Raw genomic sequence first — 15327 nt, forward strand, 5'->3', positions numbered from 1 at the left:
GGGACCAAGTAATAACCCAGAAATAGAAGGTGACACACTATTAAACAAATATTATTACAAGACTGTCATAAAATTGAAACTATAAAATGTCTGGTCTCTGGACGAACTATTCTGTATTTATTATACCTGATAATAACAAATTAACAATATAACATCTCTCTTTTAAAAAGTGACCGAACTGGCCGATCTGTGCTCACGATCTTGTTGTTCTTGATCATAGCATTACCTATAAGGACCTCATTTGATTAATGGAGAGTTGGAGACTAAAGAATGATTCTAGAAAAAATACAGTACATACTACATAACATTATACATCTGTTCATCAACACTCAAGTCAAGATCAAAGGCAAAATAGTTTTTCCATATTCATTGTAATTAACGCCCTAATCCGTCATTGACCCTAGATTAAGAAAATATATATATTGAGACATAGATGATATATGTAAACATGTTCAAACACAGAAAAAAAAAAGTGATTCTTAAAACTAATCAAGAGAGAGATTTACCAAAGATCGATCCAGACTTCAATCAATATCTTCAAGTTTCTTTCTCAAGCTTTAGGTATTTGTAGCCGTCGATTGTTGATGCAGCATCATCAAGATTCTCATATACATATCAAAACCCTAATTTAGGGTATTTATCAATTTCCATGTGAATCTTAATGGTGCTGCGCCTACAAACAACGACAGATGAGCTTTCTTCCATGGATCCGCCGACAACTTGTATAAAATTTACGCACGCACAAGAGATCGAGTATCTATTATTGTACAACATAATAGAACAATATATGAATGAAGAAACGAAAATGATAATTTCTTGCTACACAAAATAGATCTAATCTTTTCGATCTCTATTTTCTTGGAGAAGAAGAAGAAAAAAACGAGAAAAACAAGAACAAGAAGGAGAAAAGCAGTGGGATATGAGGAAAAGTAGATAGGTGAAGTAGAGAGAAAAACCTCACGAATCCAAGGGCTGACGTGTCAACTTATAAGTGGTCCTTTTACGTCATAAGAAAATATATGGAATCTTCTGATTTTAGACCGTGAAGAAAACAAATTGTGTGAAACTATAAGCGAATGCATGGAGCATATAATAGTTGATATTCAATACTGACCGGTTAGTTAATTTTTCGATCTGTCGATCCAAAGTCTCACACACAACAAACTAATCTTGTAACTTTTTCATATCAATAAATGCATCTAATTTTAAAAATATTTATTTATGAGATAATAGTACGTACACATAAATGGGTGCACACAAGACTAGTTAGAGAAAGGGAGTGAGAGGTGCAAGTGAAGAAGAAGGTGAAGTGTGGTATTTATAGAGACACGCAATGACTTCGGTAAATTGAACCGGACCGAACCATATTTATGGTTCATTGTCTCTAAATCGATATCGAAGTTTAAGATCTGAGTCCTACAAGTCCTTAATACCAAATATTAATGGATATGGTAGTAATATTAATAGTAGATTAAATTCCGCTAATGCATAACCCATTAACATATATGTTCGAACATATACAGTATGAACTTGTTGACCAAAAAGATATATATAGACATAATATATATGTTTGCTTTTATAAATATGCACATAACTATATGAATCTATAAAAATATCATTAATTAAGGCCATAATTTTTATATGAATATCACAATATTTCTTTTGTTGATGATTTTTTTTTTTTTTTTTTGACGAAGCATATCAAATAACTGATTGTTCGAACACTAAATATCCCTTGTTCTCAAATGGATACGGAAAAGAAAAACACTATACTATATGTTTATATAGCAAAACATATCACGGATATCGTTTTAAAAAATATATAAAAAGAATACGATGTTTGTTATATGTGTTCATCATCGCTAACATTTAATTAGCATTGTGATTAGTATATATGATACTGCAAAAATAAGAATCTTGAAATGATTATAATACTTTAATTTTGTGAAAATGATAGTGTATATATGTTTTAATAAAGAATCAAGAGAACAAATATGTTTCTGTTACAAGAACTTCAAAGACATAGCCATTAAACAAAACAAACACCCCCAAACAAAACAATTATTAATTTCCTGGTCACAGTGGTTTTTAATTTATCATCGACTCCCAGCTCCTCTAAAGCGTTGTCGAATATTCCTCACGATACCAGGAGAGCATTAGTGTTAATACTACATCCACCAATTAGATTAACATTAGGATTAGATAACATATTAATATTAATTAGTTACATATTTATATATATAATTGACTTGGAACTGAGTGTGAATACACGTAAAGTGCAGTGGGCAAGTTGATAAACATAGTACACTTCAAGACGAAGGAGATATTCCTTGTCTCCCACACTTTCACCTGAAGATCATCAAAAGCCACAAGCCTATATAAAATTAGAGATCAACACCACTATGCATTACTATTTTACTTCTTTATATTAATAAACATATAGACAACTAAATTTATCACTTTAAAAACCAAAAATTATACGTACATGTACAACAAAAAAGCATTTCATTCTCATGGATCCCACTTATTTTTCTCCTTTTTTCAATGAAAGTGATGTCTTTTCTCCTAAATGTGATAAATTTAATTCTTTTTTATATTTACAAAACAAAAACAAGAATAGTCAAAACAGTAACAGTAATAACAAGATACTAGATAAAATATCCGTGAATTTGATCTTAAAATAACAATACAAATTGAGTAGTATAATAAAATTTAGTTATATGAAAGAAGAATAAATATTACTTGACGTTGAAGAGGGAAAAATGAAAGGTTTACAGAGAAAAAAAAAAACAAAAAATAAAATAAAGAAGCCTTGAGATATAACGAAAATGTTGGCTTTCACTTGTGACTGTAATTTTTATTCCAAACTCTTAACTATGAAATTACGTTCAAATGTATTTACGATAACTGCCTGGTCATATACATAATCAAATCAAGTTTTTAACATGTGGTTCGTGCACCACTAGTTTTCTAAAAGGTTAGGATATTAGAACATACGTCTTGAAACCCTAGCATCTATAATTCTTTGTAACCATATATTCAAAATTTATAGATACTCAAAAATTTCCTAAAAGTATTAAAATTTGTCAATAGTAAAAAGCTTCGCACACAATTATTTTGTTTGGGAAGATGAGTTATCTACCCATATCATGGCAGACAACCTGGTACCTTTGCCTCTGTCCACATTATCATAGATTATATATATTTTTGGTTTTATATTCCATTTCTCTGTATTTTATACTTTAGAATCTTATTTACACAAATTTAGTATATGATTTTTTTTTGTATCTTTAGATGTAACTTTTTGATGACATTAAATAGATGGTATATTAGGTCAAATAATCAAAGTGTAACAGTATATACTATTATAGATCTATGTCATATATGACCTATTTAATTTGTTGGAATCTCTCGAAATGTACAAAATAATATTGGTTAGGTTTAAAAATGTTTAAGCACCAACTGGATCATTATATTAAATTAATAATCCAAGTGGTATTAATTACAATTAAACTTTCTTATATGCATTTCTTATAAAACTTTCCCTCGAATCTTGAGAGTCATTTTAGTAATTCGAAAGGAAACTTAGTTTAACAAATTTTCCTATAAAGAAAAACAAAACCGATTTCCTTGTACATTTGCGGATGACTATTTCTACAATTACAGTTTATGAATTCGTTCATAAAGCCTTTTGGCCATACAAATTTTGTATACCTCCAAATTTTAAGCCATATTTAACCATCTTGCTTAAGTAATGACCGTAAAGTCAAGTACATATCTGTCCACATGGGAACATGGATGCTTCTAAGCTAGTAATTATCCACATGATGTTGCAAAGGCACCGTTTTATACATAATGCCACACATGTAAAGCCCGGAATAATATGTGATATCTTAAACCATCACATACCTCCCTAAGATTTGTATGGAAATATATAAAAATTATTATGCTACAAAAATTCATTCGTCTTGTAATGAAAAGTAAAATTGTTTAAACGTACGTTTTAGAAAAAAAAGAAGAAGAGAGAAATTGTGCTATTTACATTACTGTTTTTTTTATTTGCATTAGAAATTTTGTTACTAGGTGCAAATACACTTAAAAATGAAGAATGTGTACCAGGATAGTCGGAGTTCTGTCTTAGGATGATAAATATACAAATCCTATAGGTTGTTTTGCTCCAAAACTGTGGGCTGGTTAAAGTTAGTTTATTAGCTAGGTAATGCGTGATTAGGTCATCTACACATAGTGACTTGGATCTCACGTGGAATAAAGCTTCTGATATCTTATTTTATTGTAAAGCTAAACAATATATATTGATCAGCTAAAACATATTCGATGTAATTTTTATATGCATGTTCAAATTTTCAAGTAAAAATTGGCAAGAGATCTTATTGGGAAAAACCCTCAACTACAATTATAATTGTTTTTTTTTTTGCCTCATTACAAGCTTAAAGGATGTATTTATAGTATACAGAAAAAAGAAAAGACTTATTTTTCTGGTCGGTCATTGGTGGATCCATGAGCTTAACAGAATAAACTTATGACTTGGGCCCATAGAGAAATTTGGGCCTAGGTCTGGGCCTCTGTTGTTAATCATCAGAGCCTTTAGGCACTTGTAGTGTACCTTTCTCGTGGCGTAGTACCTCAACCACCACCATTTTAGGGTTTCTTCGTGCCATTGATATTTTGAGAGGCGAAGGAAACAATACGATTCAGAGAGAGGTAAGATGAATCTATTCGTGTAATTCTAGAATTAATATCGAGTTTAGTCGTTGGAGATTTTTTTGTTCGTTTACCTCAATTTGTTTTGTTTTCTGTGAATAGACGAGTGAAAATGGCTGCAAAAGAAGGTAGTAGGATTTTTGTCGGTGGTTTATCGCCGGAAGTGACAGATAGAGACCTTGAAAGAGCTTTTAGCCGCTTCGGAGACATTCTCGATTGTCAGGTACCAATTTGAAATTTTTGTTCTATGTTTTGTTCTTCTCTGTGTAGGTTGGTACTATTTTTATTCCTTGAGTTTATCATAGCTTGTGCCTGCACTAGTCCTATGAAATTTAGAGATTGTTATCTAAAGCTTTGTGATAAGAATTGAACATGTCTATGAATATTTTTGGAATGTTTTAAGTTGAAAGTGGTATATTTGCTTGAGCTGATCGTGAAAACATATACTTGAAAAAATGAGATTACACTAATAATACAGAAATACAGAGACGTTTGAGGATTAGTTGAAAAGTCTTGCTTTGCATTATTCCTCTTTTCACTTATTGATCTTCCCTTTTTTCTTTTTTTTCCTGGATGCTGGTAATGTATCACTGAAACACTATAGATTGATGAATTAGGGATGATATTGATCAGAGCTACATGGTTCAAGTTGAGAAACTACTCTGTGATAAAGAATTAAACTGCCTGAGATTTTAGGATATACAGTAGTGTTTGAGTTTCTGAGCAAATTGATTTCCACACTTTTGGAATGTGTTTCACAAGGTTGGGACTGTCGTAACTGGTTACTTCAGTTTCTTCTATCATCAAGGAAATTCTTTATTTTGCTCTGGAGGGATGACTGTTTTTTCGTAACTCATGATTGAGATGTGTAATTCTTGAGTTCTCTAAGTATGCCGTGACTGGGTTTTGGTTTACTTCCTGATAATGTTCCTTGTTACTGCTCTTACTAGTAATTAAATGTTTGTTTGCTGGCCTGGGATACCTGATTTGGTTTTGAGTGGTCAATTCGAGATGCTACCCAGTTTAGGCCAGAGTCTCAGTTCTTCTTCAGGTGGTGAAGATATTTAGGAACTCCTTGCAGTAGTTACGTTGTGTAGTCATATTTCTGGATAATCCCAGTCTACATTCAGTTGTCTTGCCGCAAGATTTCGTTTTCTCCTCATACCCTGAGCATCAGTGCAAGCAGTTTGGATTCTTCAGCGTAGTATGAACCTGCAGAACGGAAAATTACACTCAGTTGAAGCAGAGATCTCAAGGTTTCGGTGATCCTTTTCTTATCCAGATTTCCTACTTGTCTTTCTTGTGGGCTGTTTGCTTTACCTCATCTCGCTTCTCCTGCCATGTGTGGCTAGTAGGAGTTACATGGATTTGATCTTTTCCTTTCTCTGTTCTTCTTTTTCAGTCTTACAAATTTCCTAATTTTCTAATGCAAGCCAATTAAAATGATTCTTGTGCCTGGGCCACACATTTTCTATATCCACCAACCCCAGTTCTCTGTGCTTATCTTTTCCGGAAGTTTCTGAAACCTGATAAAGCTCTTTGTGTGAGAGGAATTCTGTATTTCTGATCTGTGGGTTGTGGTGCTATGTAAAGAATCGTCAGCTCCAGTGAATCTGAATGACTTCAGCTGGATCAATGTCAGATGATATCTGCATATTGAGTAGAAACAGATGTTTGATCAGTAATTTTGAGTACAGCTAATTAACTGACTTCCTTCTCTGTAAACCTTCCTCTCTTTAGTTTTGCAACTACATCACATGGCTGTTGAGAATAGGGATGAACTAGTATACTATCTAAGGGCTTAAATTGAGGAATTTTTCATTTTGAACTGAGAAAAAGTTGTTAGTGCTTTCTGCTACCTCTGCTTGAGATTGGAGACTTACTTTAAAGTTGATTCAGTTTCTGGGGATCTGTACTGTGTTTTGCTCTGAAGTTGAGGTTGATTGACTATTTACTACACAAAGCAGGGTCACAGTGTTATGCAGTGAACCTTAAAACGGTTGGGTGTTTCTTGATGTCACATGGGCTTGATATGATCTTTCAGATTTTGCAATCGTTTCATTTTACTACTGCCCTTCTGCTCACTTTTAGCTACACGTATGCATATATCTTTGGGAAATCAGCTTTTATGGTGTATTGTGTATAGATCATGCTGGAAAGAGATACTGGTCGTTCACGTGGATTCGGGTTTATCACTTTTGCTGATCGCCGCGCTATGGATGAGTCCATCAGAGAGATGCATGGAAGGGACTTTGGTGATCGGGTCATCTCAGTGAACAGAGCTGAACCAAAACTGGGGCGAGATGATGGAGAAAGTCATGGCTCTAGAGGTGGCAGAGACAGTGGCTACTCGATTGCTGGAAAAGGAAGCTTTGGTGGAGGTGGAGGTGGAGGTGGGCGTGTTGGTGAAGATGAATGCTTCAAGTGTGGACGGGTTGGGCACTGGGCCCGTGATTGTCCTTCTGCTGGTGGTGGTCGTGGAGGACCTGTTGGTGGTTTTTCTTCACGTGCTAGTGCGTATGGAGGATCTGATGGACGTGTTGACCGCTATGCTGACCGTGACCGCTATGTGGACCGCGAACGATACATAGATGATCGATACGACGGTGCTGCACGCTATGGTGCTAGAGACAGGTTTGACAGCAGAGAAGCCTACATACCCCGTGATCGATACGCCAGTGACAGGTTAGAATCAAGTTTCTAATGCAACTCAGATTATTGTAAGGTTATCAAAGTGACTTGCTTTTCTTACATAACTTTATTCTTATCTGTGATTTTACAGGTATGCAGCCCCGGCTGATCGGTTTGCAGGTGGTGATAGATACAGCCGTGGATCAGACCGTTATCCTCCAGGGAGCTATGACAAAGCTCGGTCCTTTGAGAGAGACATAGCCCCGAGTGCAGGCAGTGACAGGTACGGTGGTGGTAGAGCTGGTGGTCCCATCCGTGGAGGAGGAGAGGAGGGAAGAGGGTTTAGAAGCAGAGCCGGTGCTCCTTATGAGAGACCGAGCAGAAGTGGTGGTGGTGGAGCTTATCCGTCGTCGTCCACTTTTGACCGTTATTAAGACACATTAATGAAAGAAAGTGAGAATGATGCTTGGTTAGAGCTCTATACACTCAGTCGTGTGTGTTGCTTGTGGTAATGAATATCTCTGTAAGCGTTATAGGTGTAAAAGACTTGTCTTTTTTATTTATATATGATTAGTTTGCGGACCTGTTTAGCTTTGTATTTTGATCCTTTATTATTTTTGGTTTGTTTTGGACCATAACATGACTTTTGAGCTTCGTCAGTCAATGTTAAACCTTGCACACATAACTAGCCTTTTTAGTTTCATCATCAATGTACAAGAGACGAGTGTCTTAGGCATCCGCATGTTATTCTAAAATTTTGATTTATTGTTTTGTATACTGTACATATTGCTTCATATTGTCAAAATTTTCGTTTTTTCCTATAAGTTCAATCTATTACCAAATAGGCAAATAAAACGAAGCAGAATATTATTGTAGAGACAAAAGAAAAGTTGAGAAATTAATTAAAACAATAAAGAGTCCAAATCGATTGGATAATAAAAAGGCCTTAAAAGAGTAAAGAGTAAAAAAAAAAGCCACTCAAAAGTCGGAAAACAATCACATCTATAAACGTTTTCTTCACTCTCTCTGCTACTTGTCTCTCAAAAGAAATGCAATTGTGAAAGCCCTAAACTAACCGTGAAGAAGACGATGGATCGCAAGGGAAAGGGTAAACAGGTCGCCGGTAGTGATTCGTATTCCGGCGGACAGAAAAGGAAAAACTCCGTCGAATTCAGAGATGAAGGTTTGAGGATTAAGAAGCGCAAAAACCCTGAGGTTCTTCAGTTCTTCGAAGAATCAGCTGAAGTTGGCTACTACGGAGGCAGCTCCGACGAAGATGATGACGGATTAGGTTTCCTTAACGGTAATTTATCATTATCTTCTCTGGGTTCGTTGATTTTCTTCTTTGCATGGTTTCATTGCTTCGTTTCTTCTTTTGTGAGGTCTCCGATTGTGTCTGTTTTTGTTTCTACTGAGATTTTTACCATCTAAAGTGGCGATTTTTAGGTCATCTCTGTCGAATGGCTGATTCCGTGACTAGGGTTTAGGGTTTGCATTTTGTTTTCGTTTGATTTCGAGCTGTTTTGTCTAGTTTTAACTTTTAAGGCTTTCATACTCTTAAAGCTTGAACATTGCAGAAAGTTCCACACTTTATTATCTTACTATTCTTTTGATGCAGATATGGAAGACGAGCCTGAGGTGGAAGAGAGTAGTAAGGCTGGCAAGGGAGAAAAGGGCAAATCATCCTTTGTTTTTCCCAAGGAAGAAGATTTAAACGAGGAGGAATTTGATAGAATAATGGAAGAAAGATACAAGCCAGGTTCTGGTTTTCTTAGATATGCTGATGATGATATCAAAGATGCCATTGAGATGGATGCTCTTGCTCCAACCTCCAAGGATCCTCCTATATGGAAAGTCAAGTGTGCGGTATGTCAAACTAAGGCTTCTTCTACTTATGCTTTATCCCTGTATGACTATGTTCTTACTTCTGCTCACTCCATTTGGTTTGTTCCTGTAGATTGGACGGGAGAGGCGATCCGTTTTCTGTCTCATGCACAAATTTGTTGAGCTGAGAAAGATAGGCACCAAATTGGAGATCATATCTGTTTTTTCTGTGGACCATGTCAAAGGTTTCATTTTCATAGAAGCGGACAAGGAACATGATGTTCTTGAGGTATTGAACATTTAGCATGCCTATGTTGGATTATTCTCGTACTTATCTGACAGTTTGGAGAATGTTGCTTGGGGATAATCATAATGTGTATGTCATTCTGATTTGTCTAATTTTCCTAGGCATGCAAGAGTTTAGTTGGTATATACGCTACTCGGATGGTGTTACTTCCTAAAGCCGAAACTCCAAATCTGCTAACTGTCCAAAAAAAAACTAAAAAAGTTTCTGAGGGAACATGGGCTCGTGTTAAGAATGGTAAATACAAAGGAGATCTTGCTCAGGTACAATTTACTTTGCTGTATATGTTTCCTTTTCATATTCTTTTCTTGGTAAGGCTACCTCCTAATCTGTTTATGTTATATGTCCTTGTAGATTGTGGCTGTGAGTGACACTCGGAATAAAGCACTAATAAAGCTAATTCCGAGGATTGATATTCAGGCCTTGACCCAGAAATATGTAGCTACCCTGTCTCCTCGCTCATTTATTTGTCTGTGCCACTAATTTTGGGACTGTTTTTCTTGTGCGTTCATGTCATCTTATCGTTTGCTCTGTGCTTTACTCTAACTTTCTGGTGCAGGGTGGGGGAGTTACTGTCCAAAAAGGCCAGACTCCAGCTCCAAGATTGATCAGTTCAAGCGAGCTCGAGTAAAAGCTTGATCTTTTCTTCTCGTTTGGTAAATAATTACCACCTTTCTAATCTTTCTTCTCCTCTCTTTTATCACAGGGAGTTCAGACCTCTCATTCAAGTGAGGCGAGATCGTGATACTGGAATAACTTTTGAACATCTTGATAGTCTGATGCTGAAAGATGGGTATCTCTATAAGAAAGTATCCTTAGATTCAATATCTTCCTGGGGGGTTATACCAACGAAGGATGAGTTACTAAAATTTACGCCTGTAGACCGAAAAGAAACTGGTGATGTAGAGTGGATCTCAGAAATTTATGGTGAAGAAAGGAAGAAAAAGATTCTTCCAACCTGCAGAGAGGGTGGGAAAGGAGAAGGATCAGGGGGTGGAAAAGGAGAAGGATCAGGGGGTGGAAAAGGAGAAGGGTCAAGGGGTGGAAAAGGAGAAGGTTCATCAGATTTCAAGTCAGAAAGTAGCTATGAGTTATATAATCTAGTTTGTTTCAGGTAAGGATTCGTCCATAACTGTACTTTTTTGCAAGTCTTTGTTGTAATTTCATATGTTAAGCACTTCCTATCTTTCCCTTTGTAGTCGAAAAGACTTTGGTCTGATTGTGGGTGTGGATGACAAAGGTGACGGTTACAAGGTATGTAGTTATTCACCATCTCTTAATACCCTATGGCCTGTCTCTGATGATTTTCAAATGTTACAGGTTCTGAAAGAAGGTATAGATGGACCCGTTGTAGTCACTGTTGGAAAAAAAGAAATGCAGAATGGACCGTTTGATTCAAAATTTACTGCCTTGGATCTGAACAAGAAACAAATATCAGTAAATGATGTTGTGAAGATTTCCAAAGGCCCATCCGAGGTGTGATTTTAAATTTCATTTTCTTGTTTGTTTCTGTTGCACTTTTCTTTCACATAATTAGGTGAACAATTTTGTGTAAAAACTTATTAGTTTTCATGCATAAATTATAAATTTAGGGTAAACAAGGAGTTGTAAGGCAAGTATACAGAGGGATCATATTCCTTTATGATGAGAGCGAGGAAGAAAATGGTGGATATTTCTGCTGCAAATCACAATCATGTGAGAAAGTTAAACTCTTTACTGAAGAGTCCAATGAGAAGGTAAAATAGCCCAGTCCCTGCAGCTGTCTTTTGATACAATTGCAAGATCTTCGCGTTCTGATAACATTCTGTTTTTTTCTCAGACTGGTGGATTTGATGGTACAGCTTTTGAAGATTTTGTATCCTCCCCAAAATCGCCGCTATCTCCTGAAAAAGAGTGGCAGCCCAGGGAAAGATACAATAGCTGTAAGTATGGAGGGTTATTATAATCTAGCTTCTTTTTAATACCTTAGGCTTCTCATAAATGATAATCAAATGCAGCCAACCAAGGAGACATAGGTAGCACGTATTCTATAGGCCAAAAGCTGAGGATACGGGTGGGTCCATTGAAGGGGTATCTCTGCCGTGTAATAGCTTTACGTTATTCTGATGTTACAGTCAAGCTTGATTCCCAGCATAAAATTTTCACAGGTTTGTTTTCATGCGTTTACTCCTTTGATATAATACTGTTCTATTGTGCTTATGAATATTTTCAATGATACTATTCAGTTAAAAGTGAGCATCTTGCTGAGGTTCGCGACAGAAACACTGTGCTAAGTACAAGGTAAGCTCACATGAATCTCTTGAATTCTTTACTCGGACTCTTGACTCTGTCCATGCATCTTTATCATTCATTGTCCTCTCTGTCAAATTCCTATTTCTCTTACACGCTCTGTTTGCTATAAAAGTGGGGATGCGGGTACTGGTTCCTTTCAACCTTTTGGCATGCTTGGAACAGAAAGCAGCACTGGAGGTTGGTGTTTCTTGTGCACATTCAGAATTCTTTTCAATTTGGCTGCAAATACGTATAGCATACCTGCTTTGTTCTTAAATGCCCTGAACCAGTTGAACATTGCTAGCCATCTATCCTATTTCCTTTTAACTGTTCTCTTTTCTCGTATGGTAGACTGGGCGATAGGAGCAGGGACGTCAAGTGAGGGTGGTAACTGGAATATAGGAGGCCCTTCTACTGACTCGTAAGTCTAATTCCCAATTATGTAGCCAAATGTAGTTATGGTTTCCTTAGATATAATTGGATATTCTTCAAATTTGGATCTAGTTCCTTCAGATATAACTACTGGGATGTAAACAAATTATTGGGATGATAAGCTTTCTTCAACTGATTTTTGTGTTGATTCCTTCTGCGGTTTGGGGTTGTTTTTTTTTGCTGGTTTTTGTCCCTTGATATATAGATTTTAGGCATGAGAGTCTCAATATTGAACGTAACATGGTTCAACTGTGCCGTGAGAAGTGTGTTAATAATAATATGAATTTCTCCCTGAGCTGATTTATTGCCTAAATCGCTGTAACAAAATTTTGATCTCATGTCCTCCTTACAGGAACCCATGGGGCGGCAGTAAGCCTACGTCTGACGTCTCGGTAAGTCTTGAACTTAATACTTTTATGTCGTTACTTTTACATTTACACCTCTTTTAGCGTCAAAGGGCTCAAGGAACTCGCAGATTTCTTAATGTCACAAGGTTTCTACTCTGCAGCCAACAGTTGCAGATGATAATACTTCAGCATGGGCCAATGCAGCAGCTGAGAACAAACCTGCCTCGGCTAGTGATCAACCTGGTGGTTGGAATCCCTGGGGTAAAACACCTGCTTCTGAAGCTGGCACTGTTAGTGGATGGGGAGATACAAGTGCTTCAAATGTTGAAGCTTCTTCGTGGGAAAAACAAGGAGCTTCTACTTCCAATGTTGCAGATTTAGGTTCCTGGGGTACGCATGGTGGAAGCTCTGGTGGTAATAAGCAAGATGAGGACTCGGTATGGGGTAAACTATGTGAAGCTTCTGAATCAAGTCAGAAGAAAGAAGAATCGTCTTGGGGTAAGAAAGGGGGATCAGATGGAGAATCTAGTTGGGGAAACAAAGATGGAAATTCCAGCGCAAGTAAGAAAGATGGAGTTTCCTGGGGACAACAGGATAAAGGCTCTGACGAGAGCAAGGGAGGATCTGCATGGAGTAATCAATGTGGAGATTTTGGTTCAGGGAAGAAAAAAGATGGTTCTTCTGGTTGGAACAAGTCAGCAGAAGATTCCAATGCCAATAGTAAGGGAGTTCCTGACTGGGGCCAACCAAATGATGGCTCTTCATGGGGTAAAAAGGGTGACGGAGCGGCATCGTGGGGTAAAAAGGATGACGGAGGCTCGTGGGGTAAAAAGGATGACGGTAATAAGGATGATGGAGGATCATCGTGGGGTAAGAAAGATGACGGTCAAAAGGATGACGGAGGATCGTCTTGGGAGAAAAAGTTTGATGGAGGATCATCATGGGGTAAGAAGGACGATGGAGGATCTTCTTGGGGCAAAAAGGATGATGGAGGATCGTTGTGGGGAAAAAAGGATGATGGAGGATCTTCTTGGGGCAAAGAGGATGATGGAGGATCGTTGTGGGGTAAGAAGGATGATGGAGAATCGTCGTGGGGTAAGAAGGATGATGGAGAATCGTCGTGGGGTAAGAAGGATGATGGAGGATCGTCGTGGGGTAAGAAGGATGAGGGAGGGTACTCAGAACAAACATTTGATAGGGGAGGACGTGGGTTTGGTGGGAGAAGAGGAGGAGGTCGTCGAGGTGGCAGGGATCAGTTTGGGAGGGGAAGCTCCTTCGGTAATTCTGAGGTTAGTTTGAGAAAAAACTTTCTTATTTTATTTTTGTAGGCTGTTGAAGTCTCATATTGTAATTTTCCAATGACTGTAGGATCCGGCTCCATGGAGTAAACCAAGTGGCGGATCTAGCTGGGGCAAGCAAGATGGCGATGGGGGCGGTTCAAGCTGGGGTAAAGAGAATGATGCTGGTGGTGGATCTAGCTGGGGAAAGCAAGACAATGGTGTTGGTTCAAGCTGGGGTAAACAGAACGATGGTAGTGGTGGTGGATCTAGCTGGGGCAAGCAGAATGATGCTGGTGGGGGATCTAGCTGGGGCAAGCAAGACAGTGGTGGGGATGGTTCGAGCTGGGGTAAGCAGGATGGTGGTGGTGATAGTGGTTCTGCTTGGGGTAAGCAGAACAATACTAGTGGTGGATCGAGCTGGGGAAAGCAGAGTGATGCTGGTGGGGGATCTAGCTGGGGCAAGCAAGACGGTGGTGGGGGTGGTTCAAGCTGGGGTAAACAAGATGGTGGTGGAGGCAGTGGTTCTGCCTGGGGTAAGCAGAACGAGACTAGCAATGGATCGAGCTGGGGGAAGCAGAATGATTCTGGTGGAGGATCAAGCTGGGGAAAGCAAGATGGTGGTGGGGGTGGTTCAAGCTGGGGTAAACAGAACGATGGTGGTGGTGGGTCGAGCTGGGGCAAGCAGGGTGATGGTGGTTCTAAACCTTGGAATGAACATAGTGGTGGTGGTCGTGGGTTTGGTGAAAGAAGGGGAGGAGGGGGATTCCGTGGAGGTAGAAACCAATCAGGCAGAGGAGGAAGGTCGTTTGATGGTGGTCGATCATCTAGCTGGAAAACAGACAATCAAGAAAACACTTGGAAGAGCGACCAAAGTGGTGGATCAGACTGGAAAAAAGGTTGGGGAGAGGATTCAAACAATAGCAAACCATCCGGTTCGTCTGCTGGTGGTTGTGCTGGAAACTGGCCTAGCTGGGATACTAACTCAAAGAAAGAAACCAATGACAAACCGGGAGACGATAGCAAATCAGCTTGGGGAACCAGTAACGATCAGGTGAATACCGATAACAACAATGACAGTTGGAACAAAAAGCCAAACAATGATGTTGGAACAAGTGGAGAAGCTGATAATGCATGGGGCGGCAAAACAAATGCAGTAGCGCCTTCACCAAGTGGCTCGGCAGCGTGGGGAACCGGTGACAAAAAAACCGGATGGTAAAAGGGAAATCCTGAATTGACTTGTATAGTAAAACTCTCATTATCTCTATCTATGTCTCAACTCTAAACTCTAGTTGAAAGCCATGAGGTAAGTCTTTCTTTAGTCTCTAGACTTTCTTTTGTTTTGGACCCTCATGGTTCGGTTTGTTTTTGTCGTGACTAAGGCTGATCAAGGAAGGATCGACTTTTTTGTAGCTGTTTATAACCTTTTGGCATTATCTCAGTTTTACTATCTTCACCACATTTCTATCTTTGATTAACGCTTACTACCAGTGAACGCAATTAGAACACCGTTTGCACT

At 38.2% G+C, this 15327-nt stretch overlaps 2 protein-coding genes and 1 non-coding gene across 8 annotated transcripts; 2 read left to right on the top strand and 1 right to left on the bottom strand.

Annotated features, from left to right (window-relative positions):
- Positions 1 to 580: 580 nt before the first annotated feature.
- On the bottom strand, positions 581 to 675 carry MIR172b. The gene has a single exon (NR_142746.1). It is a non-coding gene; the product is annotated as a microRNA ath-MIR172b precursor (primary transcript).
- A 3957-nt stretch (positions 676 to 4632) lies between these two features.
- AtRZ-1c (RNA-binding (RRM/RBD/RNP motifs) family protein with retrovirus zinc finger-like domain-containing protein) lies at positions 4633 to 8133 on the top strand. Of its 5 annotated transcripts, none has more exons than NM_001342756.1 (4): positions 4633 to 4722; positions 4825 to 4945; positions 5327 to 7407; positions 7505 to 8133. In NM_001342756.1, exons 3-4 carry the CDS (start codon positions 6872 to 6874, stop codon positions 7785 to 7787), a joined length of 819 nt encoding a protein of 272 aa, NP_001330679.1. In that variant the 5' UTR covers positions 4633 to 4722; positions 4825 to 4945; positions 5327 to 6871; the 3' UTR covers positions 7788 to 8133. The 5 variants fall into 5 exon arrangements, with proteins under 5 accessions (NP_001330679.1, NP_196048.1, NP_001330680.1 ...); NM_120510.4 differs by having other exon boundaries at positions 6869 to 7407; NM_001342758.1 differs by having other exon boundaries at positions 4643 to 4722; positions 5340 to 7407; positions 7505 to 8094.
- Positions 8134 to 8342: 209 nt separating this feature from the next.
- On the top strand, positions 8343 to 15310 carry KTF1 (kow domain-containing transcription factor 1; the record flags this gene model as incomplete). Of its 2 annotated transcripts, NM_120511.1 has the most annotated exons (19): positions 8443 to 8656; positions 8972 to 9219; positions 9311 to 9466; positions 9586 to 9744; positions 9836 to 9919; positions 10041 to 10108; positions 10188 to 10595; positions 10681 to 10735; positions 10802 to 10957; positions 11074 to 11217; positions 11301 to 11403; positions 11479 to 11628; positions 11707 to 11761; positions 11886 to 11950; positions 12104 to 12173; positions 12397 to 12447; positions 12537 to 12576; positions 12693 to 13820; positions 13900 to 15027. In NM_120511.1, the coding sequence occupies 19 exons, from the start codon at positions 8443 to 8445 to the stop codon at positions 15025 to 15027; spliced, it is 4482 nt and encodes a 1493-aa protein (NP_196049.1). The 2 variants fall into 2 exon arrangements, with proteins under 2 accessions (NP_001332032.1, NP_196049.1); NM_001342760.1 differs by lacking the exon at positions 12397 to 12447 and having other exon boundaries at positions 8343 to 8656; positions 13900 to 15310.
- Between the last annotated feature and the right edge of the window lie 17 nt (positions 15311 to 15327).

This window comes from Arabidopsis thaliana, chromosome 5 (assembly GCF_000001735.4).
Source record: "Arabidopsis thaliana chromosome 5, partial sequence".
Taxonomy (NCBI): domain Eukaryota; kingdom Viridiplantae; phylum Streptophyta; class Magnoliopsida; order Brassicales; family Brassicaceae; genus Arabidopsis; species Arabidopsis thaliana.

Excerpts from the sequence above, each read along its gene's own strand:
- AtRZ-1c (NM_120510.4), top strand. The coding sequence starts at position 4,835 with ATGGCTGCAAAAGAAGGTAGTAGGATTTTTGTCGGTGGTTTATCGCCG. Across the intron at positions 4,946-6,868 it reads GAGACATTCTCGATTGTCAG|ATCATGCTGGAAAGAGATAC; the intron begins GTACCAATTTGA and ends TATTGTGTATAG. Across the intron at positions 7,408-7,504 it reads GATCGATACGCCAGTGACAG|GTATGCAGCCCCGGCTGATC; the intron begins GTTAGAATCAAG and ends GTGATTTTACAG.